At 47.9% G+C, this 24,053-nt stretch overlaps 1 protein-coding gene across 1 annotated transcript in view; it reads right to left on the bottom strand.

Moving 5' to 3' along the window:
• Positions 1-1,913: 1,913 nt before the first annotated feature.
• Positions 1,914-24,053, bottom strand: part of fbp (fructose-1,6-bisphosphatase) — a 68,742-nt gene continuing 46,602 nt past the window's right edge. Inside the window, exons 5-9 of the mRNA XM_084592158.1 lie at positions 14,038-14,293; positions 13,816-13,956; positions 12,933-13,070; positions 11,049-11,165; positions 1,914-2,250 (exon numbers count right to left, since the gene is read on the bottom strand). Of these exons, the coding sequence (XP_084448284.1) occupies positions 2,059-2,250; positions 11,049-11,165; positions 12,933-13,070; positions 13,816-13,956; positions 14,038-14,293 (844 nt within the window). The 3' untranslated portion in view covers positions 1,914-2,058. The remainder of the gene's footprint in view (positions 2,251-11,048; positions 11,166-12,932; positions 13,071-13,815; positions 13,957-14,037; positions 14,294-24,053) is intronic.

Here is a 24,053-nt window from a genome sequence, read left to right on the forward strand (position 1 = left end):
ATTTGAGTTGGCATGTGAACCTCCAACTATATAATTTAACACCACGTGACCTAGCACAGCGGGCGCCTTCAGAAGAGGAGTGGAGAGTGCACTGCCAGACAAGCAGAAAGACTAAAGGGCATCACGCCATCGATCACGTGGTAATGTGCGCCGCAACAGGAAACGCGAGCAACAGGCGTCGCGGCATTTTCTCTGCCACGTCGGTCGCCCGCAGACAGTAGAAGCAGTCAGCTCTGCGTGAGTGTGCGCTATGGTGAGTGAACAACCGTCCACAAGCCTTTGCGAACGCGTCGACTCCGATTAGCCACAGTGACGGCGAAGAGAACAAGAGCGCGAGTGAGGCCAGAAATGCGGGAGCAGCGTTCGGTGCTAACAGGGACGTCTTGCTGTCTCTTTTCTACTGATTAATGTAGAGTTGTAAGATACCTCTTTATGTGATGCCACACCTCATAAATATAAAACACCGCTTGTTCCCAAGCCGTACAAGCAGTACAAGTGGGTCTTGCGTAGCCTGTCGGTAGCGTGTCTAGCTAGCAACCAGTCATGAGTTCAAATCCCGCCCGAGACATTGTTTTAATCTTCCTTTAAATAAATACGTTTCCGAAGTTGGATCAATTAAGGTGTTCAGCAACCATTAATACTTATCTTTTAATTACTTTTGTTCTCCGCCTGACGTCACGTTTCACTTGTGGTGGGGTGTTCGAGCGTTGCGAGGTCATGTGGTTGCGACGTCATGACTCAGTCGATCAATCAAGATATTCTCAACACGACGCCGGGCACCGAAGAGACGACGCTTGCTTTTCACCTCAGTCGGAAAACAGCCGCCGAGGCCGGGATTCGATCCCGCATCCTTGGACACAGTAGTTGAGCGCCACTACTGCCACCACGGTGGGTTTTACACATTTTTCCCTAAGCAAAATATACGCACCTGTAAACCTAAATCGTTTGAGACATGCGGTGAATTTGCTTTCCACGCCTTTCGATCACTTTCTTTCCACGCCTGACGTCGCGCTTAACGTGAGCGCTACCATGAAATTTTCGCGTGAGGTCATGCGGCTGTGCCGGCATGATCCTGTAATCTTTGACGCCAAAAGGACAACACCGAGTCCTACGCTCAACAGGAGTCTTGTTAAAACTCTTCAAAATATGCACTTCCTAGTCTTCTACATGCCTAATGGTTTGTACACTGTTATTAACAATTATGAAGCACACGTGCTACGCAGGCTGCGTCCAGCCCGCAAAGCGACGCGGGCACTATGCTGGCTGCTGGATTCGCCCGCACAGCTTGGTATGACTAGTACCAGCCAGTCCTCTGCTGTTTGAGAGGATCCGAGGCTGCAAAAGCACATCTGAACCACCGATGCCCAGGCAGTGTCGAGGTGATGACAACACCACTGACCGAAAAAGGCTGCACGTAAAGTGAAACTGGAGCGATCATGCGAACCGCTACGAGTACACCTGGTTTCTGTTGTAAAACAGCGCGCCAGACGAAAATGCTTGGGCAAGCAAGCAAGCATAAGAGGCACCCAACGAGTGTTTCAAAAGCAGCCGCTACAAAATCCGAGACCGTTGGCATTCACACTTCTGAAATAGCGTGGTCTCACCGCTTACGCGCACGGCTCTACATCCCCTTGTCATTAACTCATTATCTGAATCACGAATCTGACACCCTCTTCGTTCATCAGTCAGCAAAAATGCGGAAGAGCCCGACACTCACTCGCCACTTCGCACAGTGCAAGTGTCATGCTGCTTACTACATTAACCCAGCAGCCACCACGGACTGCACTCTCGCATATCGAAGATTCTATTCCGCCCTTTGAGATGAAGATGAGCACTTCTTGCAGCCAGTGCGCGGCTGCCTAACACCTCACTATCTCCAATACCTGAAAAAAATAATGACAAGAAACACAAAGTGTACAATACCGCGGCACCAAACGCGGTGCAGCAGTAACAAGCGTGTCCAGTGTTTATTGAAAAAAGAAAGGTGAGAAGAATACACGCGCGCAGGTAACTGCAATTTTTTTCCTTTTTTTCCTTTCGGCACTGGTACCGTTGCCCTCAGGCAAGGTTGTGCTTCTTGTAGAGCTCGACCAGTTCGGTGACGTCCTCCTTGGAGCCGAGGATGATGGGGCAGCGGCCGTGCAGCGTCTCCGGCTGCACGTCCAGGATGGGCATCTTGCCGGAGTGCGCCATGCCGCCGGCGCGCTCGATCAGGTACGCCATCGGGATGCACTCGTACAACAGGCGGAGCTGCCGGGGAAGAACCGCAGAACGTCTTTCGGACGCAGGAAAGAGCATAGTTCTCAAGGCCCAAATGGCTATGGCCTCGGTGCGATACACCAGATGTGTACAACGCCTGCTTTGGCACTGGCCCGGATTTCAATGAGAGCAACTCGATGACTGTTCTCAGCTTTCATCAACATACAATACACACAACGTTAACACGTTATTTACAATTATGCGGATACCTTGTTCCTGCTCAACCCAGAACTACCATAGTCAGGCTCCATGCATGGTCACGACGAACTGAGTTTCCGCCCTCTCCTAATGATTGGGGCTGCCACCCTGGATCGGTTAGTCTCCTTGATATTGGACTATATACACAGCAGGGCTATGCAAGGGGACTATATACACAGCGAGTGTAGCATATGCTCAGCTCGGAATAATCGTACAGTAGAGCAGAACGCAATCCAACAAGACATTGATTAAAATTTTAGAACACATCACAATAAACAGTCGACCCCTCCCTCGATGAGGAGGATGCCGCGATTCAGTGCTTAGTTCTGACACAGCTGCGCAAAGGTAGAAGATTTTCGCAGCGAAATGTCACACGCATAGTCGGTAATAACGTCAACGTAGGCGGCCCAATTTTTTTTTTTTTTCGAGGGAAAGGCTGCACGAAAAAAAGCAATGTGTAAGAGACGATACAGTTGACGTTATCCTTTATCCTGCAGCTTAGTTCTTCCCTTGGAGGTACGTACAGCTGATCAGCACATGGTTCAAAGTTTCCTTGTATTCTTCAGGGATTGCACATATCGATGCTCTATAATTGCCATGACTTCCTGAGAGCCCACTGGTGCGCCTTGATATGTGAGCTAGTTTTACCGCCGGATACAAATATTTGCACCCGCAAGCTTTGACCTAATGGGTACGTTTGCATTCCTAGTTTGAGACTTCCGTTCAGGCACTGCTATAGGTTTGCCTTTTTCGACCGTACTTTATATGGCGCATATGCCGACTGGTGGAGTACGTGAGTGAATCCTCATCTCTTCTCAGTGCTGATGCGCCACCAAATGAAGGCCGCAGTTTAGGTGGACTCGCAATATCTTGTACAGTGTTTCTGGTGAGGCTTTAGACGTACAATGTTGCGTAGTAACCTCCTCGCTATCTAAACGTTTTGCTTCACTGCTGTGCTTACAGTTTTTTAACCACAGATAGTTGCCTCTTGTGCGCAGTTTTCGCGACACACAGCGAACTTCTTTTTCGGTGAAAACATCTATGTTATTCACATTCTTTAGTCGGTCAATCGACTGATCTGCAATATTTGGAACGTGCGTTGCGACTGTGGTACATTTCGTTAAGGTGCGTTGGGAACCTGCCCGGTAAAGTTTGAAGCAATCAGCCCTCCCACTTCAGCCAGTATAAGGAGCGCAAGTGAAAAAAAAAAAAAAAATCAGATACACCCGGGAAACGCTGGATGCGGCAGCTGAAGAAATGCGTCCTTACACCAAATGCACTCGTAAGGGCCATTGACAGTATACTACTACTAGTATTCGATTTGAGCGAAACATGGACAACAGTATTTATTGCCGATTCATTTCACTGCTATTTTTCGCTACCTGTACTTCACCTTTTCTACCGCGCGTATGTGCGTGTGTGCAGCGTTTTCAGACACGCCGTTCACACACACGAGGTTCGACGACGCACAATCGATCACTGCAGACAACGTGAGCAGCTGTGCCGTCCATTTTTTGCTCGCCGTTAAAAAATAATGCGTCAGCAGAACACCTGCACATGTGTATCCCTATTCAGAGATTGCCACAATGAGTCCAGGTTACGGGTGCAGCATTGTTCCACCGGCACTTCGACTGCGGCTATAAAATTCGTCACACATTGTCCAGCATCACAGTAATGCGCGCTAGAGCTCACCTCGGATATTATGACAGCAACGACGGTTAAGCTGTTCAAGAAAGAACTCCGGTTAGTGGCGAGCTACGAACGCGCTGTCTGTTATCGATAGCTCGTCTCACGTCTCGTTGCGCAAACGCAATGTTACACCGGACGTCGCGAACGCAACACCACGGCGACTGCTGCTATTACTGCAAGCACTGCACATACCGGGCGATTCTTCAACTATGTATTTGTGTTTTAAAAGATGAGGCACAAATCGGTGCGGTTTCGATAGTTAAATAACTAAGTTAACCAATCAAGCTTTTTGTCTTAATGGACGATACTATTATATTGCAAAATTGAAGGATGTCAACATTAACTGTCGGTCCTGTGTTTAAATCGACACCGGTACCCGAAACACTGCTGGACAAATAGCTGCATCATAATTTCGACCCACATATAGGGAAAACTAACGTCACATGGAGGTCCATCAGTGTTGAGTAGCGGATCGCTCGATAGCGGATGGCTCTGTCATGAGATTTCGACGTCATAGCTTTTCTTCATATGACTGCTTGATGACGTAATAATGCAGACGGTTATTCTCGTTACAGGACAAATGGAGATTTCTCAGGCCGTACAAAAACTATGTAGTTCGCAGAGTCTACTTTTCTTTACAACACTACTGTACTAAACTATACTATACTATACCATACTATAATAAGGGAGTTGACAAGGGACCCAATGACATCCACCCAAGAAGGGAAAGCTATACAGCTTTCTCAAACTTCGTAGTCATGCTGTCGCTTGCCGCTGCATTCGCTCAATCGCTGGCACGCAAACCGCACTTTACATGGCTGTTTGCGAGAATGTGTACGCAAAACGTGGAAGCAAAATATAGAAGTAAAATGTAACGGGTGATATGACGTCACATTAAGATAAAACTGATAGTCGTGAATGTTGGTGTAATGACAAGTAGTAAATAAATGTGTCATGGGTAGTCATATCATGCGGGTCAGTTTAGTCATGAGTCAGATTTGAGATCCAGTGTGCATGATTTGGAGTCTATGGCTTACGTAGGTCATTCAAATTCATGATCATGACGCGTCTAGTCATGACACTCAAACGTGCCGAGTCACAGACCACAAAGTGCCGAGTCACAGACCTCAAAAGTGTCCAGTCACGGACCTCATGTCAGCACACAGTTTAACACTCGATACACCAGACCGACGCAAGTGGCAGCGTTGGACGTGACTGTCGGAACATCGACCGCGCGGCTCGAAGAGGTCGTGATCGCGCCCTTGCCCAGTGTCATGAATCTGATAATAGGTTCAGATTGGTGCCGTGCTGCGACCGTCGACGTCATGTTTCATCCTACGAACGATGTCACTCTCGTTCCCATACAGCCATCAGTGAGTGAGCCGACCTTACACACTCCAGTAAGAATCGCAGTATGAATCGTACTGGCGAGACGCTGATAGCAGCCTTCAGCAACCGCAAAGTCATAGACGGAACACCAGAGAGCGACATCGGCTTCGTGAGATTGAAATCGAAGTGCCCGGGTCCCGACAAAGATTTCTTTGACCTGGTTGAAGAGTCTATCTAAAATGACCCGTGACGTGAACGCCAACGAAAGAAATGAGCTCCGCTCAATTCTGAATCGTCATCACGACGCGTTCACAACAGATGCGCCGGGCCTTTGCGCTCACGTAAGGCACAGCACTGAACTCAGGGACAACATTCCCGTCGCCACAAAGCCGAACAGATATTTCCCCGCGAACCGACAGTTCATGAAGGAACGGGCCCATGACTACTTGGCTAGGGGATTATCTGACCAAGCGAAAGCCAGTACTGTGCTCCTACCATTGTGGTGGACCAACCGCACCACCCAACCACGCTCCGACGAATGGTCCACGACTACAGAAAACTGAATGAGAAGACCATCAACCCACCGTACCCAAAGTCAGTGATGGAAGATATAATCGACGACATCATGCGAGAAGGCTCAAGGTACTTCACTGCCTTGGATGAGAAGTCCGCCTTTCTCACGGTGCGAGCAAGGCCTGACGACATCCATAAGACCGCCTTCGTTACGCCAGACGGAAAATACGAACACTTAAAAATGGCTTTCGGGTTCTGCACGGCACCGCAAACCATGCAGAGAGTCATGCGCGACACATTTGACGGCATGAAAAGAAAATCCACGTACATGGACGATGTCGGAAGCAGCTATGATCCCCGAAGCGCTGTCACTGCTCAATGAGGCGCTGAGAAGAGTTGTCATCAACAGCCTAAAGATGGCCATTAAGAAGTGTCAATTTGTGGAGACGACATCTCATTTCTTGGCTATATGATCTCCGCAGAAGGGTGAACCCTGGTCACAGCCTTCTACAAGTTTTAGCCTGAAAGCAACGTCAAGAAATTGTACTCGTTCCTGCAATTCGCAAGCCATTACCGCGAGTTCATCCCCGAGTTTTCGAAACTCGCGCACCCACTGCGCCAACTTGTCTCAAACGATGTGCCATTCATGTGGACGACAGCGTACCAGAAAATCGTTGACGAACTCAAGAGTCCATTGAAAATCCACCGCTATTAGCGAACTTTCGTTCAGACTGCCCAATGCAAGTGCATGTCGATGCTTCTCAGACAGGGCTTGGAGCGATATTGACACAAGCACAAGACGGACGAGAACGTGTTATTGAATATGCCAGCCGATCCCTGAACAAGCATGACAGAAGTCTACATTCAAACGTGCTCGAATGTATGGCGCTGCACTGGGCTGTCACAGAAAAGTTTTCCATCTATCTGCGTGGAGGCCCACGATTCACTGTAAATACCGATAACTTCAGTCTATCCTACCTGGTGGAAAAGGGGGCGAAAAACTGCCGATTCGCAAGATGGACCCTCGACCTCTTGGAGTACAGCTTCGATGTCAAACACCTGAGAAGGCAAAATGCGGCTGCTGATGCTCTCTCGAGACAGGCGGTTGGAGTGGAACCAAGCAAAGAAGTTATATCAGCAATTATCTCACCTTCCTCGCCGTGATCATGAGCAAACAGAGTCTAATACGCGAACTTCAAGAGAGTGACCCTGAGTGCTAAAAGTTCTGGGCCGAAGCTGGAACGAGCAACTCCGGATGTGAAGTCGAAAATAACATTGTCCTGATAAAATCAGTCGAGGGAGGAAGCGTTTGCAAAAGAGTTGTAGTTCCTGCGGCGCTCCAGAGCAGCGTCATGGCGGTGTTTCATGACAACAACGGTCACCTGGGAAGCGAAAAAACAAGAAACCTGGTGAAACGAAAGTATTGGTGGCCGTCGATTGCTAAGGATATCCGCCGCTACGTCGATTCATGCCACACTTGCCAGAAGATCAATTCCCGAACAACTCAAGCCGAAGGATGCCTCAGCCCTCGAACCTCTCGAGGTTCCGAGCGAGCCTAACGTTGTAATCTCTCTCGATCACATAGGTCCCCGCAATGGAAGGGATGGTTATATTCTGGTGTGCATCGATCACGCTACTAGATACATGGATGCGTTAGCAGTGCCTAGCACCTCTTCAAAACACTACCTAGAGTTCCTCACGAACCGGTGGATTCCCAGATTCGGCGTCCCGAGCATTATCATCACGGATCAAGCAAGGGGCTTCGTGAACAGGCGAACAGAGCAAATCCACCACTGACTTGGAATTTACCACCTGAAATTCACCTCCGTACTGGCCACAGTCAAACGGACTGATCGAAAGAATGGTGGGAACCTTGAAACAAGTTCTACGGAAGCTCATAAGCAAGTCTGAAATCTGAAAAAAGGGACTACACAAGGCTACATTCGGTGCGAGGACCACATTAGACGCCAAATACGACGGGCCGTTTTTAGATAAAAGCACTGATTGGTCCCAACATGGCTGTAAAAAGCAGAATTCTCTATCTTCCTGAAAAGAAACGAAAAAACCGTCAGCGCTGAACAATTGAGACGGTACAAGGAACGCCCCTTGGACACCGATAATTGACACCAGTGGATACACGCGCCTGAGGACAGACGAAAATTTTAGAAGGGCCAATCAGTACACTGTTTAAAACTCGAGACGACCCAACTTTCTCTTAACCGCGGCGACCCGAGAGAGCGTGCTTACCCCACGTGGAACTGCGCGAAGAGCAGGTTCGCTCGGTCGGTCTGTTTATCCCTCCACCTCCGTTACGAGCGCGCGGAGACTTCGCGGCTCGCGAACCCCGCCAGAGTTATGGTCTCCACTCGAACTTCGCCCTTCGGAGAAGGCGAGGACTCGACGCCTCGGGAGAAGCATTCGGAGCCCAGACAAGAGGAAGCGCAGACGCGCAAGAAGGCACACCAACATCCAGGCAGGCGACGTACCCTCTGCAGATCGACCGAATCTCCTTTAGGCCTTAAACAGTTTGATTTTAATTCCTTATCTGGCCTCACTGCTATCACTCAAAAGTGCCGAGTCACGAACCTCAAAAGTGCAGAGTCACGAACCTCAAAAGTGCAGAGTCACGAACCTCAAAAGTGCGGAGTCACGGGCCTCAAAAGTGCCGACTCACGGACATCAAAAGTTCCGTGACACAAAAAAGTGCCGAGTCAGGGGCCTAAAAAGTGTCGTCACGGAGCTCAAAAGCGCCGAGAAAAGAACATCAAAAGCGCCGAGTCAAGAACCTCAAAAGCGCCGAGTCAAGAACCTCAAAAGCGCCGATTCAAGAACTTCAAAAGCGCCGATTCAAGAACTTCAAAAGCGCCGAGTCACGAACCTCAAAAGTGCCGAGTCACGAACCTCAAAAGTGCAGAGTCACGAACCTCAAAAGTGCCGAGTCAGGGGCCTCAAAAGTGCCGAGTCAGGGGCCTCAAAACTGCCGAGTCAGGGGACTCAAAACTGCCGAGTCAGGGGACTCAAAAGTGCACAGTCAGGGGACTCAAAAGTGCACAGTCAGGGGCCTAAGAAGTGCCGTCACGGAGCTCAAAAGCGCCGAGTCAAGAACCTCAAAAACGCAGAGTCACGAACCTTCAAAAGCGCAAGTCACGAACCTTCAAAAGCGCGAGTCACGAACCTTCAAAAGCGCGAGTCACGAACCTTCAAAAGCGCCGAGTCACGAACCTTCAAAAGCGCCGAGTCACGAACCTTCAAAAGCGCCGAGTCACGAACCTTCAAAAGCGCCGAGTCACGAACCTTCAAAAGTGCCCAGTCACGAACCTTCAAAAGTGCCCAGTCACGAATCTTCAAAAGTGCCCAGTCACGAACCTCAAAAGTGCCGAGTCAGGGGCCTCAAAAGCGCCGAGTCACGAACTTCAAAAGTGCCGAGTCACGAACTTCTAAAGTGCCGAGTCACTAACTTCAAAAGTGCCGAGTCACGAACTTCTAAAGTGCCGAGTCACGAACTTCTAAAGTGCCGAGTCACGAACTTCTAAAGTGCCGAGTCACGAACTTCTAAAGTGCCGAGTCACGAACTTCTAAAGTGCCGAGTCACGAACTTCTAAAGTGCCGAGTCACGAACTTCTAAAGTGCCGAGTCACGAACTTCTAAAGTGCCGAGTCACGAACTTCTAAAGTGCCGAGTCACGAACTTCTAAAGTGCCGAGTCACGAACTTCTAAAGTGCCGAGTCACGAACTTCTAAAGTGCCGAGTCACGAACTTTTAAAGTGCGAGTCACGAACTTTTAAAGTGCCGAGTCACGAACTTTTAAAGTGCCGAGTCACGAACTTTTAAAGTGCCGAGTCACGAACTTTTAAAGTGCCGAGTCACGAACTTTTAAAGTGCCGAGTCACGAACTTTTAAAGTGCCGAGTCACGAACTTCAAAAGTGCCGGGTCACGAACTTCAATAGTGCCGCGACACGAACCGCAGAAGTGCCGCGACACGAACATCAAATGCTGAATCACAGGCCTCAAAGGTGCCGAGTCACGGGCCTCAAAAGTGCCGAATCACTGGTCTCAAAAGTGCCGAATCACTGGTCTCAAAAGTGCCGAATTACTGGTCTCAAAAGTGCCGAGTCACGAACCTCAAAAAAAGAAAGCCGAGTCACGGGCCTCAAATTGCCACGTCACGGACCTCAAAAGTGCTGAGTGTAGAGCGAAAGCTTTGGGTGTGCGGCCGTGTTGCATCGAACACAACGAGCGTTCCACTGAACGCATCAAAGTTCCCCGACGCTCTATGCAGAACCTATCATGTCCTGCACATGCGACGCCGGCAGACGCTTTGGTTTCGTTTGTAGGGTTTAATGTCCCGAAGCGACACAGAGTGTGGTCGAACCTGGGGACTCCGGCACAGTAGTCGGACATCTTTACCACTGAGTCACCACAGCGCGGCTCCATGTGTAACGAACGCGCTCCAAGGAAAGGAAATTTCCATTGTGCGGCAAAAGCTTTGGCGTTGCTAGCAAAATGATGTACAAGGGGGGCGCGATGTACCGTGTGCAGTAGCAACGCTCAGGCTTTGGCATTTCTCCAATGCAGGCTCTGCAATGTTATCAGTTTCTTTTTTTTACAAGTCTGCTTTACCTCAGGGGATTCCCCTAAATATTCGACCAACTTCGAGTAACTGATCAATTAGCTCTCGCCCCATCTGATCTGCTGGCAGCCCTGGTTAACAGAGCCACTGCCACGGAAAGGCGGTGATGCCATTTTGATCCCCGGACTAGGACTAACTTTTTTTTAGCTACCAAGTTTCTGAGAAAGTTGCATAGCTTTCCTTTGTAGCCGTATATCTTGCACTTATGTGAATGTCAATGAGCAATTGCTCCCTTATTATAAATCTACTCCATCTTGGGGGATTCTCCTAAATATTCGATCTACGGTATGCTATAACTATGCCATGTTTCGTTTATAAAGATATCTGAAAATTACGTCATCATAGAAGAATGTCCTGTAAGCGAAGATACGCGTCGCGGTTGATAGGCGAGCAAGAAAGCAAAAAAGCAATCAGCAAGTAGTCGCTGACCTTTCCTTTTGGAGAATCCTTGGTTGCGGGGTATATAAATATACCGCCGTACTTCAGCGTCCTGTGGACGTCAGCAACCATGGAACCAATGTAGCGGGCACCATAGGCTTTCCCAGTCTGAAAAAAAATAAACGTATATTTCGCTTGTTTGTCGAAGCAGAAGCACCGAGCTCGGATGAAGTACACAACGAGTGCCAGAAGCCCACAGCTGCATGTTTCGCATATGATATGCATACACGGATGGGGCGAACGAACCCTCGGCGCTGGCAAAGGAATGCAATTTAGAGCCGCGACAGAAAACGACCGATAGGGCAACCTAAGCCTCAGATGTCTGCAACGATGTGTATACTAAACGAAAATGGACCTGGGAATCCGAAAGCGAGCGGCAACTGTGGCTGTGGAAACAGCAGCATGAATACCGCGCATCATAAAAAATAAACGGTTCAATCACGGCCAACGATGTTTTAATTCTCCAGGTGGTACATAGACTCTAGCGCGCTAATGCAACGCTGCGGGCTATCAGACAGCTCGAATTTCGACATGCACCGAACAATAAGAACCACTGAGCACTAATAAAAAAAAAAAACCACACTTTGTCCTGTTTCATCCATTTATTTGCTTTTCAAACTATGACCGTAAGTATAACCTGAAAGCAGGCGAGTACCAGCCTTGGGCTCACGCCGTTAAATCATTCAGGTTCCATCGTCCTATCTGCAAAGGGAACTTATACCACTTCCCAGTATCGCGTTTCATCTAGACTGTATTGTCACCGCCAAACAGCCAGAGTAGGTTTCCCCAGAAGGTAGGTTTAATCAGCGTACTGGGACGCGGGCAAGGCAGCCGGGAGCTCGAGAGAGGAAGACGAAGCATGGCTAAGGCCAGCCGAAACGTCCGGTAATGCAGTCCGGCCGCATGACAGCGCCATAAGATTGATTAGGATAGGGTGCCTCGATGCGCGCCCGCTCTCCGCAGCGGAGAGCGGGCGCGCATCGGGGCACCCTAGATTAATGCGGCAATATCATGCTTACACAGTCGGTACTTTAGCACGCGGAACAAATTTTTTTTTTCCGGTAATTTTCTTTTACCACGTATGCAGTAGCGGACGAAATAAAGGGGATCACACTTCGGCTCTCTGTTTTTGTGTTATGTGCAGGTATACGAAATACGAAGGACTGCGTTTATGCGCGAGCGGACCTGCGGCAGTATGTGCGCCAAGTTGCATCCAATTTTCGCTACGAATGGCGTGATGAATGTTAAATTCCTGAAGCATGCTCTGTAATACTATGGCTGCGACTGTATACATAAGCATGGTGTAATCACCTTTGCGCAATGACACTATACTATCCAAAAGCTACCAATTCCTCAACACTGCCTAATTTGGTTGGTTTGGTGTTTGGGGTTTAACGTCCCAAAGCTACTGAAGCTATGAGACGCCGTAGTGAAACTCCGGAAATTTCGACTACCTGGGGTTCTTTAACGTGCACTGACATCGCACAGCACACGGGCGTTTTGCTTGTCGCCTCCATCGAAAAGCGGCCGCCGAAGATTCGATCCCGCATCCTTGGGAAAAGTAGTAGAGCGCCCTAACCACTGCGACACCTCGGCGGGGTACTGCCTAATCTATAGCATTGAATGAATAGAAACTTAGAAACGCTCGTAACTGTTCTAATAACATTACTCTGTTTCTGTTTGCTGTTTGTTCGTTTTTAAGCCTAGCCCATTTCTTCTCCAATGCATTTCGCCCTTAAGGTACACTAAATAAACTGAAACTTCTTCGGCTGGACATAAGAGCTGCATAACGGGCGATTCTACACAAAGCTTAGTCAAACGCACGTAGGCACAAGATCTGATATCCGACTGGAGATGTGATCGTCGACGACCTACCTTCGGGAACTTCTTGCTATGGACGTACTCCGTGACTGCCGGATCCCACAGTGCGGAGTATCCCTCGTTGATGCTGTAGATCTTGCCCCGAGGCTTGATCTTCATGTCTGGATCAGTCAGTATAAACTCTCCCACAGCCTGTGAACAGTGTCAGGATGAAATTAAGACACGAGTTGCCCTCACTTAAAACCACACAACGCGAGGAGTTGTTATAAAAGCGAAATGCTCCACACATGCGACACCTCGAACTGCATCGTTACAGCTTTGGCATTAGTCAAATCACTACACCGAGCTCGAGCCAGCTTACAAGATGTCAGTCGTACAATCATTAGTGACGATAGAGGAAAGGCTTCAATTTACAAACTTCGCTGTCATGCAAATTGACAATGTTGCCGTCACAAGGCCGAGGCCCTACGGAGTCGCCTAGAGCTTACTCAGGCAACGAATACATGTTGTCGTTGTTGTGTCTGTAAGAAGACGGAAAAGAAAATCCATGGGCCTGCTACTGGCTCTGTTGCTGAGCCACCTCCGCTGCCTCGTGCAGACAGAAGAGAAAATAGAGAAGAAAGAAAATGAAGAGGGAGAGAAATACGCGCGCCGCAACAGCCGTCGTCCACCACCGAAACGGTGGCGGGTGTAATGACGGCCTACAACAGATAAAAATTCTGAGGCAGGCTAGCCTCCGCCGCAAGCGGCGGTGACCTACCTGTCCCAGCCCCATAAGGGAGTACCACCACCATCGCAGTAACAAAGAAACGAACAATGACAGTAGTAGCTTACTGCTTCTAAATTTCGCACTAGCTTCTCAACCTAATGCAAAATATTAAAAAGCCATGAAACAGACAATAAGCACTGATAAGAAAGAAGTTGTCGGTGTACTCACGGGGTCCAACATGAATCCATTGACTCCCTGGCCTAAGCTTAGAACGACCATTGTCGCGCTACCATACAAAGCATACCCCGCGCACACCGCGTTCCGCCCAGTCTGCAATGCATCTTTCGCGTCTGGTCGTCCTGAGCTTTTCTGCAAGGAAAAGAGGACTTCGTCAGTGTATCACTTCGTAGAAAGTGGCCACTCGTACGAGAGAAAACGCGGGACGCATACCCGTCGAAAGATGGCAAAGATGGAGCCGATGGACCCGAGGCAGTCAATGTTGGAGGATCCGTCCAGAGGGTCGAAGCACACGACGTACTTGCCCTGCTTCTCGGTCTCAACTTCGACCACCGTGTCATTCTCCTCAGAGACCAGGAGGCAGGTAGTGTACGAGGCCTTGAGCACGTTAATGAAGAGGTCGTTGCTCAGAACGTCCAGGGTCTTCTGTTCCTCTCCCTGGACGTTCGTGTTGCCTGCCATACCGTACCTGCATCGGTCGCGGAAAGGTGACGGAACTTTGACGCGCTTGTCCTAGCGAACGACACTGCATTAAAACTGATGCTTGGGCAAGCTGGTATGCCATTTTGAAGAACAACAGTGCGACTTGGACAAGGACGGAAGGAAGACATACACGGACAGGTACTGCCTGTCCGTGTATGTCTTCCGTCCCTGTCCAAGTCGCGCTGTTCTTCAAAATGACACTGCATTATGTTATAGTATTTAATAACACGCTTCAAAGGTAAGGCTTCTTGCGCATTTTGAGATCGTAAGCTCTATACTACTCGGGCTGCACCTTCGGATTTCACCTCGATGGGACAGAATGACTTTTACCTAATATGTGTAGGTGTCCACCGACAAGTGAGGCAGGTACTGCACCTTCCTTTCCCCAAAAACGAAGTTAGAAAAATATTTAAAAAATCGCCGAGCGACGTTAGAGATGACATCGCGTCTACTTATAAGGTGAAGAGTGAGCGTCGATTGATCGCCCTCAAACCGTGTACAACCTTGCTAAACCATTCAAAACAATACTTAATAGGTTTAGTTTTCGTTCGTATACTCAATTCAAGCTATGCTTAAACTCCCACCATTTCCTTCAACTTGTCCTAATTAACTGGACCTCGCGTTTAGTAAATGATAAGGCGCTTTGACAAAAACATTCTATCAGGATGACGGAAAGCTATTACCGTGATAGCAGTACGGCTGTGCCGTTTATTCGCCCGGCGAGGGAGTAGAGGCTTGAAAGCTTTTCTTTTTCCTTTTTTTTTTTTAGCAACCTTTCGCGTGCGGACGCCAGTAACAGCCAAGTTGCTGAATGTGAACGAGACATTACTACGCTTGACAGCATCGCGGTTCAAATGCAATCCATGAATGCGAGGCTTTAGCTGGCCGAAAAAAAAAAAAAAAAAAAAAAAAAAAGCACTGACCACTTACGATACACGACATTGTAAAGGGCATTGAAGTAAAGCAGGCCGCGCGGTTTGAACAAATAAAGGATTCGACCAGCTGAGCATCGCGTGTCAAAGGACGGCGCGTCAGTTATTCGACACGACGGCCCACTGAATCTGAGTAGACAGTGAAATAGGGGCCGGCACACTCCTACGGGTAGAGAGAATTTCAAACAATGGAGGTAGAAGTACTACACAAAGCGTCGAGTAACGAGTCCACGCGCACATGCAACTCGGGTCCAAATATAGGGAGCTTGCACGAACGCTGAAAACGCTATGCACTCTGGGTAATCTGGGGAAGTCCGCAATTTTCCTGTACAGTGCATGCAGCAGTCTACTGTTGAGCGGGCCGCGCAAATAGTGCCAAAGCAATATTTTACTGTGCGGTCGTGGGCTCTAACGGCCGAACGCAGATTAAAGCGCAAAAGGTGAGACAAGACGACTGCGGGTTTTTCAAAATACCGAAGGAGCGCTTGCACGAATGCGACAAGACCAGCAGCGATCAGAACGTCGCAGACGAGAGTGGCTTGCACGCATCAACAGCATCAACAGAAGTGGCATTCACAGCAGTCCGGACAAATACCGAATGTGTGCCCGTCATTTCGCGTCAGGTACGTAAACGATTATTGATGTATAACAGCCCGTACGTCGCAATGGTCAATGTGCTAACCTTTTCGCAGCTTCGCGTCCTGCGGTTTACGTCGGCAGCGGCTCTGCGGTTGCTTAGTTTTTATGCGTGCACCCCAGGTGCAACAAAGGGGCCCAATCAGCATTGCAGTCATCAAAAAGTTTAGACGGCCGACCTGCAAAATGAGTATGTGAAGCTAGAATGGTGAGCTCTTGCAGCAATTAGTGCCTCATATGTACAACATTCGAGGTGCACGCATAAAAACAAAGCAACCGCGGAGCTGCTCCAAACTTAAGCCGCAAGACGCGTGGCAGCAAGAAATTAAACAAATTGACCAGTGCGACATACTGGCTGTTGCACATGGATAATCGTTTAAGTATCCTGACACGAAATGACGTGCACACACTTGGTATATTGTCCGGACTGCTGTGAATGCCACGTCTGTTGATGCGTGCAAGCCACTCTCGTCTGCGACGTTCCGATCGCTCCTGGTCTTGTGTTCGCATTCGTGCAAGCGTACCTTTGGTATTTAGAAAAACCTTCAGTCGCCTTGTCTCACCTTTTGCGCTTAAGTCTGCGTTCGGCAGTTACAGCCCAAAACCGCCCATTAAACCATCGCTTTGGCAATATTTGCGCGGCCCACTCCACGGTCGACTGCTGCTCTGTACAGGAAAATGGCGCTCTCAGCGTTTCTTGCAAGCTCCCTATAGACCGCGCCGAGGTACTCAGAAAGGAGGCTTTTGTGTACGAATTTCGCTATATCTGATCAAGGCACCATCCAAACACTGGACATGGAAAATTAAGAGGGCCAGCACACCAACACAAGCGAACAAATATCGTACCCAGTGTAACCAGGCCTGCAATGCGGCCCGTGAAATTTACTCGTGAACAATAAAAGCAATGTCCAGCCGACCTTCGGCGAAACTAGTTTGCGTTGACAGACATGCAGCCACGCGCTGAAACCGAGTATGAGGAGGGGGGGGGGGGGGGGGGGGGGGGAAACGCTTCTGCTATAGACCTTGACCTAATCGCTATCCAAGAACCTAAGATTGAAAGCGAAGAGCTAACTGATCGTATGGCGTCGTCCTTTTCTTCTTTGTATGACGTATGCGTCTGCCATTCCGCCGGCGCGTCGGGTGGCTGCGTTTTATTTATTCGTAAAAGTTTAGGCATCAACGTTGCTTCCGTTGTGGCTTCCCAATGCGGTCGCCTTCTTGTTGTTGACTTTTCGTTTTTGAATTATAGTTATCGTGTTGTCTGTGTTTATGCTCCGAACGCGGTGAGCGAGCGCAGACCATTTTTCGAAAGTCTCGAAATGCATCTTAGGTGCGACAAGGTAGTAATATTGATAGGAGACTTCAACTGTGTTTGTTTCGCTCAGGACCGCGCAAAAAATTTGCCAGTGAGGGATAAGAGTGCTCAGCTGCTGCACTCTTTAATTAATGAGTGTAATCTCGAAGACGTTGGCTATTTGTTCTCTTACGACGCACACCCTAAATACACGCATTTTCACAGGGACAGCCACGCCAGATTAGATCGAATTTATGTCTCTGTTGAACTGGCTTCATTGTGCACAGAGTATGACGTTAAGCCCGTAAGCTTCAGTGACCATTGCTTAGTAATTGGAACATTTGGCAGGAAACAGCGGAGGTCACGATTTAACTGGAACATGTGGAAATTTAACGTGAAGCTTTTAGAGGACGACAGTTTTGTAAGAGAGACAACGACAAAACTCGATAAATTACTTTCGTCGCAGGCCGAAAGCTATATAGTTGAGTGGGAGGAGCTAAAGCAGAGAGTAAAGCTTTTAGCTATCAAAACTGCAAGCGCAATTCGATATGAGGAAAAAAGAAAAGAGAAAGAAATGCAAGAGGAGCTCGAGTTTTTGCTTAGCATGGATAGCATCCAGCCGGGAAGATATGCACAAGAAATAAAAGCCTTGAAACGACAACTTGAAAACATTGACACTGAAAAGTATAAGGCAGCAGTGATAAGAGCAAGGTCTGAAAAATTTTTGGCGGGGGAGACGCCAACTAAGCGAGCGCTGTCAGATGAGAAACGGCACGCGTATCAAAAGGAAATTACGGCAAATTGACAACCGAGGTGCTGTAACTAGTGACCCTGCTACTATCAAAAATACCTTTATAGAACACTACAATGAATTGCTTGGCCGTAAACGCGAAGTCAAAAATGGCTTTCAGGCAGAATTTTTGCGCCAAATGCCAAAGCTCGATGAGGATGTTAAAACGCGTCTAGAACAACCCATAAGTTTGACAGAAATAGAAAGTGCGATAGACGAACTTCCAATGGGAAAGTCGCCAGGACCTGACGGGCTTGGCGCTGCTTTCTACAAAGCATTTGAAGATTACACAGCCCAGATTTTGCTTAAAGTGCTAGATGAGTCATATGAACGTAAGCAGGTCCCACCGTCGTTTTCTACCTCGAACATTGTTTTGATTCCGAAGTATGATGAGCCAGGAAAACGCCTGTTGGTGGGTTCTTATCGGCCGATAAGCCTCACCAACGTGGATTACAAAATATACATGAAAGTGCTGGCGAAAAGGCTTCAAAGTGTAATACCGAGTCTGGTTGGGCCACACCAGACGTGCGGCATTAAAGGTCGAAGCATCGCAACTAATGTGCACGTGGTACGAACTGTTTTGGAGTGTTGTGACGCGATTGGATCTCGAGTGGCAATGATACAGCTGGATCTCGCCAAAGCATTCGATCGCGTTTCGCACGATGCCTTGTTCGAAGTATTGACACACTCAAACATAGGGCGAGTGTTTGAGGAAGGTGTTCGAATGGTGTATGCGAACTGCACGACACGGATAATTGTGAATGGAGAACTCACTGACAGCATTCGTGTGCTGTCGTCAGTGAGGCAAGGCTGCCCCCTGTCACCCCTACTGTTTGCGGCCTACCTCGAGCCTCTCTGCCGGTCTATCATAAACAATGAACGTATAACTGGTTTTATGCTGCAGTCAGCACAGGTCAAAATGCTGGCATATGCAGATGACATCGCTGTATTCTGTTCAAGCAGAGAAAGCATTCAAGAAGTTACTGCCCTTGTTGAAAAATTCTGCCGACAGACAGGCTGTGAAGTAAATTGGGAAAAAGGTGCCGGTTTCTGGCATGGAGACTGGGATGTTACGCCTGAATACTTTTCTCGTTTGCAATGATCAAAATTGCCGACCCAGTATTTAGGCGTGCCGCTTGAATCGTACCAAGATCCCACCCCTTTCTGGGCTGGCCAAGCAGAGAGAGCGAGAGAGAAAGCTGATTCATGGCAGGGCAAGCCGTTGTCAATGTTCTCACGCACTTATGTGTGCAATGTTTTCCTTGTGGCAAAGATATGGTACGTAATGAATGTGCTTTCGGCGACGCGTGTTAGCATTCAAAAAATTCATCGTGTCTTTGCCGTTTTCATGTGGGCATCAACATGGGAAAAGTGCAGCAGAACCAACCTCTTTCTTCCTGTTAAGGCGGGGGGCTTGGGCCTTGTGCATCTCTTTTTGCGACAGGTTGTCTCGCGTTTTTTTTTTTTTTTTCCTTCGTGATCAAAACGACAAATTCTTGAGGACGGCCATGCAAGTACGACTGTGTAAAATGCTTCCAGAATACGTTGTCTGTTCTGGTGAGAATATGAGTGGCGCTTTAAAAGGGTACATGCGCGAAGTTGTCTTGTCTTTCAGAATGTTGCATGCGCGTTTTTCAATAGAGCAAAGTGTGTAAGAAGAAGCTGTACAAAGATCTTCTGGATGTGACGATACCGTTGCCGATTTACCGTGCACCACACCGTGGAGGCCCCGGACAGGATGTCTTAAAGCGTGTGAAAAAGATGCCAGTTAGGCCTTCAGTTAAAACGTTCTTCTTTAAGCTACATTCCAACACATTACCTGTTAAAACCTGGTTACATGAAAGAGGCTTATTCGTTCCCTGGACAACAGACTGTCTCCTTTGCAAAAAACCAGAGACAATCGAGCACGTCTTTCTGGATTGCTGGGACCCAGTCTTTCACTGGGATGTTCTCCAGAGAACACTAAAGAAAGACCTTCCGTTAGATCCGTATGGCATACGGTTCCTTCCAGTCGAGAGTGAGGGTATTCCTTTGGATTTAGTCATGGTCTTGGGCCTCCACAGCCTGTGGAAAACAAGGATGCAAGTGCAACATGCAGATGTCAACACGCGTTCTGTACGCGAGAACTTCATCGAGAGTGTGCTGCTCCTTAGAGAAACGTATCGGGTGCTTTCTGATCCACCTGACTGGATCAGTGTGCTCGATGAACTGGCTGTCCTCAAAAAATTTTAAACCTTTCGTGACAGCCGAAGTCTGGTTGTTGCGAGTTTTACCATTATTGTGGATCTTTTTTGAATTGATGTGAACTCAAAACAGGCAATAAAGAAAAAAAAAAGCAATATAGGTAACAGACTAAGTGCACGTCTAGCGGAAGCCGAAGTGACGGCGGTAACTGTCTCGCTCCACGCTCGCCCCTTTTTATTTTTGTTACTACACTTCCGCCTGAATCTACAATATTCGAAGAAAGTCCTTCGTCCAGAAAGGTCGCTGCAATAAATGGCATCTCGGCCTAGAGAAACAAGCTGAAGGCTAATAAGCTTGATTACAGGCAATTCTTTGTTCACCCCTAAACTCAACCTTAATCAAGATTTTTTATGCGTAAAGAATAAAGCCTTTAGTAAAGCTGCACCAGTGTGGAAGGCATTAAGAATGTATCCAGCAGCGTACACAAGGAAATATTACAACGTCAGCATTACTCTGCGGTGCTGCATCAGATTTCCATTTGCATCAGCATATGATTTAGCCGCATATTGTGCAGGCCGGGTAATGAAGGCGTCTATAGGCGCTAAGGCTCTGCCATACGGATCCCTCATTTTTAAAAGCGTCTTTGCATTATACTGCAGCAGCACATCACAAAAGGATACCGGAAGACTTCTTCCTGGCTTGGCTATAGTACTCTTGTGACCAGGTGGGAATGATGAATTTGTCCATATCCTTGACGGGGAGAGGCTGTTCTTTTATTAGAAGCGAGCAGCGGGAGAGGCGCATATAGAGATGTCTAACAATGTGATTTTAGCCATTAAGTACTTGTTACATTAAGTGCCTGTTGCCATTAACAAAACTATAAGCAGATCAACTTTCGATCCATTACGACACACTGGTGGGCCATGCAGCGCTATAGAACTATATATATGCAGCAAAGTGTTGTTGCATCGTGGTGGCAAATCAGGTAAGGAGGTAGGATCATCCGCCTCTCACTCTTTCATCCAACTCTTTTTACAATGCTGTAATAATACACACTGTAAGCGCTTGCATATTCTGCCTCATGTTGAACCGTGAAACGTTTGTTCAGATACGCAATGCATGGGAGTAACACCGCGGAGTTATCATTTGTAAAGCGACAGCGCTAAACGGCCCGTTCTCAACGGAATCCCATATTGGCGTTGTTAGCGGAAAAATCGCAGGATTGGCTCCGACAGGTGGTATAGTGACATGGCATAGCATTGGTTGGTTGGTCGTCAGGTTGTGTGACGTGACGAGATCAGATGACATAGCTGAGTTGGTAAAAGCTTTCAACTCTGGAAGCAGCTTTGAGATATATGGGGGTGAAGTGCGAGTCGAACTCTCCCAGACCCTAGAGCTTCATATTCATGAGGGGCGGTCTTTCCCGTAATGTGGTAGCGTATACGATTGTATGCTAATAAGTATGCATCAAATAATAAAGGCACAAATTAAGGGATCAGTGAAGAAGAGAGCGATCATTAACACTTGATACTTGAACTTGCCATCAACACTGTCGCGTCATATCCCGTTAAACGCGGAGTCCAGATAAAAATTCAGCCCTCCTTGCTTCTTTCCAAATCCAATCGGCAGATATAGCAACAGCGATCACCTACCCCCGAGAGGAAACGGAAATGCTTGCTAAACTGCGCTAAGCGCCCTTTTTAATCCGCCAGTAAAGATCAAGAAATGCGTGATGCAAATAGGACCTCCCCTTCTACTCCAAAGTTGCCCATATAAAGTAGCCAATCCGCACCTGAAAATCCTGCACCCGCTTCCCCTATTGCCAGTCTATTCAGCTAGCGAACTGGAAAATGGCAAACTTAAAATGTACTTCATGTCCTCCATTGTTTCGAATAGTTGCGCACAGGTTACGCTGTAAACCTTCCAGAAAGGGTGCACGTATTCAGGTGTTGCTGGGCCCCTTTAATTGGTGCAATGCTGCTTGCTGCCCCCATTAAAAAGGGTGTATAAAGCCTCAATGCACCCTTTCTGGACCTCGGGTGTGAGTTTAGACATGGAAATGCAACTTTAAGGGTGCCGATTCTGGTTACAGTGTATAGGTAATGCAACTTTAAGGGTGTCGATTTTGGTTACAGTGTATAGGTGATGACGCTGCAACTTTTTTACATAAGCGAGCAGTTGAGCAATTGGTACTGCAGTCTGGCCGCAAGTGTCGAGAACAGAATTAAATTGTCGGAAACCGCTGTTGTGAAGCTTCCACACGTCACATTACGGGATAATCTGAACTGGCAAGCAGCACGCTAGAAAGGAAAAGTAGAGCGAAGAAAAATTCAGAGCGCGTATTGGCTTTCAGCCAGCGTGGTCCGCTAAGTGAGCTTGTTTACCTCCCTACGAGTGGTTGGAGGATTACACGGCGCTCTCCAGAAGGGGAGCCTTGAGCAGCTCTTACAGGCGCCTTCGCGGCCTCGTACTTATCTGGCAGAGATGCGAGCACTATAGGACAATATTAAGTCACTGTTTTCAATTGAAAAATAACTTCACTTTTCATTCGTTTCTGCTTAAGCTTTTTCCAAACATGAATTCCGGATTCACTTTTTTTTTTCTTGCACGCGCATTCAGTAGTGCAACTACTTAGCTGTTCATTTCGGCGTTTTTAATTCATGCACGGCGAAACAACGAGCTTCCACTAAAGTTCTCTCAGGCGTACACTCGAGACAATTCTTTAACAGCACCGCGCGATCGTCGACTGTCCGGTGCAGCAGCGTCGGGCTGAAACAAGCGGAAATCGGGAAAGGAAACGAGCACGGGGCGGAATAATGCTGCTCGAGATATGCGTCGTATGCTTGGCTGCTCTGATCCGTCAGAAGCAACCCCTCGAATAATCAAATTTCATGTGCCAGTTGAGAGCGGTTGTTCTATATTCGATGTGCTTGTAGCTTTGATTGGTGCAAACATTCCAAGTACTATATATATTTATGTATACACTTGTCCCCGGTTCCATTTTGGGGTACTGTTTTGAGGAGGTTTCTTTTTAAATTAATGTGCTGATATTTAACGCTCTAGACAATTATTTGTTCCGTAAGTAACAATTGGAAATAGTTATTGTGCATGCTAAGTTGTTTATTGCGAATACGTGTTCGTCGTTACAGATATTATCAGCATTGTATGCAACGGATAAAAAGTTGTGGCAGCTTCTTGGGCGCCAATACATGGCAGCTGATTGTGGCGGGGGATGCTTCGCACTGTCAGAACAGCCTAGCAGACGACGATCCATGCAGCAACGGAAATTATGGGCACGCCCTTTCCCTCGCTTGTCTTGTCATCTCATACGTTTTACGGCGCAGCAGCGACGGGCAGTCGACGGTTGCATTGGCCGGGTGTACGTGAGCCAAGCAAGGGCTGTGGAACAGCCAGCACCTCCCACAACATTTTTGCAGAAGGGCATCACATCCCCTTACTCCATCGCCCAGTTATAGGGCTGACCCCATACTGGAACTGCTTGTGCTCACAAACGTTTCTATTTTAGGAGTATATTAAACCAAGCAACGGTGTCGCTGAGCTGTTCGTCTTTGTACTCACTGTGGTATACCCAGACAACACTTGCTGCTCGAGTAACCTAAACCTATCATGTCCCAGAAGAAGCCTGACAGGCTTCTTTTTATGATCACGGTTACTAGTAGAATTTAACCACTGTGTGCTAAGTAATTTGATGCAGTCGGCGATTACTCGTGTGTAAATCGTTATGAAGCCAACGAATGCATCACAAATGCAGTAATCAAATACACTTCTCAAGGTTGCCTAATATAGAAATAAACAGAAATAGAATAATAAATGTTCATACACAAAACGTAACAAAAGAAAACTGAACTCGAGTCCACTCTGACGCTCCAAAAAGTTCCGGAATCAAGTT

The sequence above is a fragment of the Amblyomma maculatum genome, chromosome 2, assembly GCF_055883805.1.
Source record: "Amblyomma maculatum isolate TAMU_Amacu chromosome 2, ASM5588380v1, whole genome shotgun sequence".
Taxonomy (NCBI): domain Eukaryota; kingdom Metazoa; phylum Arthropoda; class Arachnida; order Ixodida; family Ixodidae; genus Amblyomma; species Amblyomma maculatum.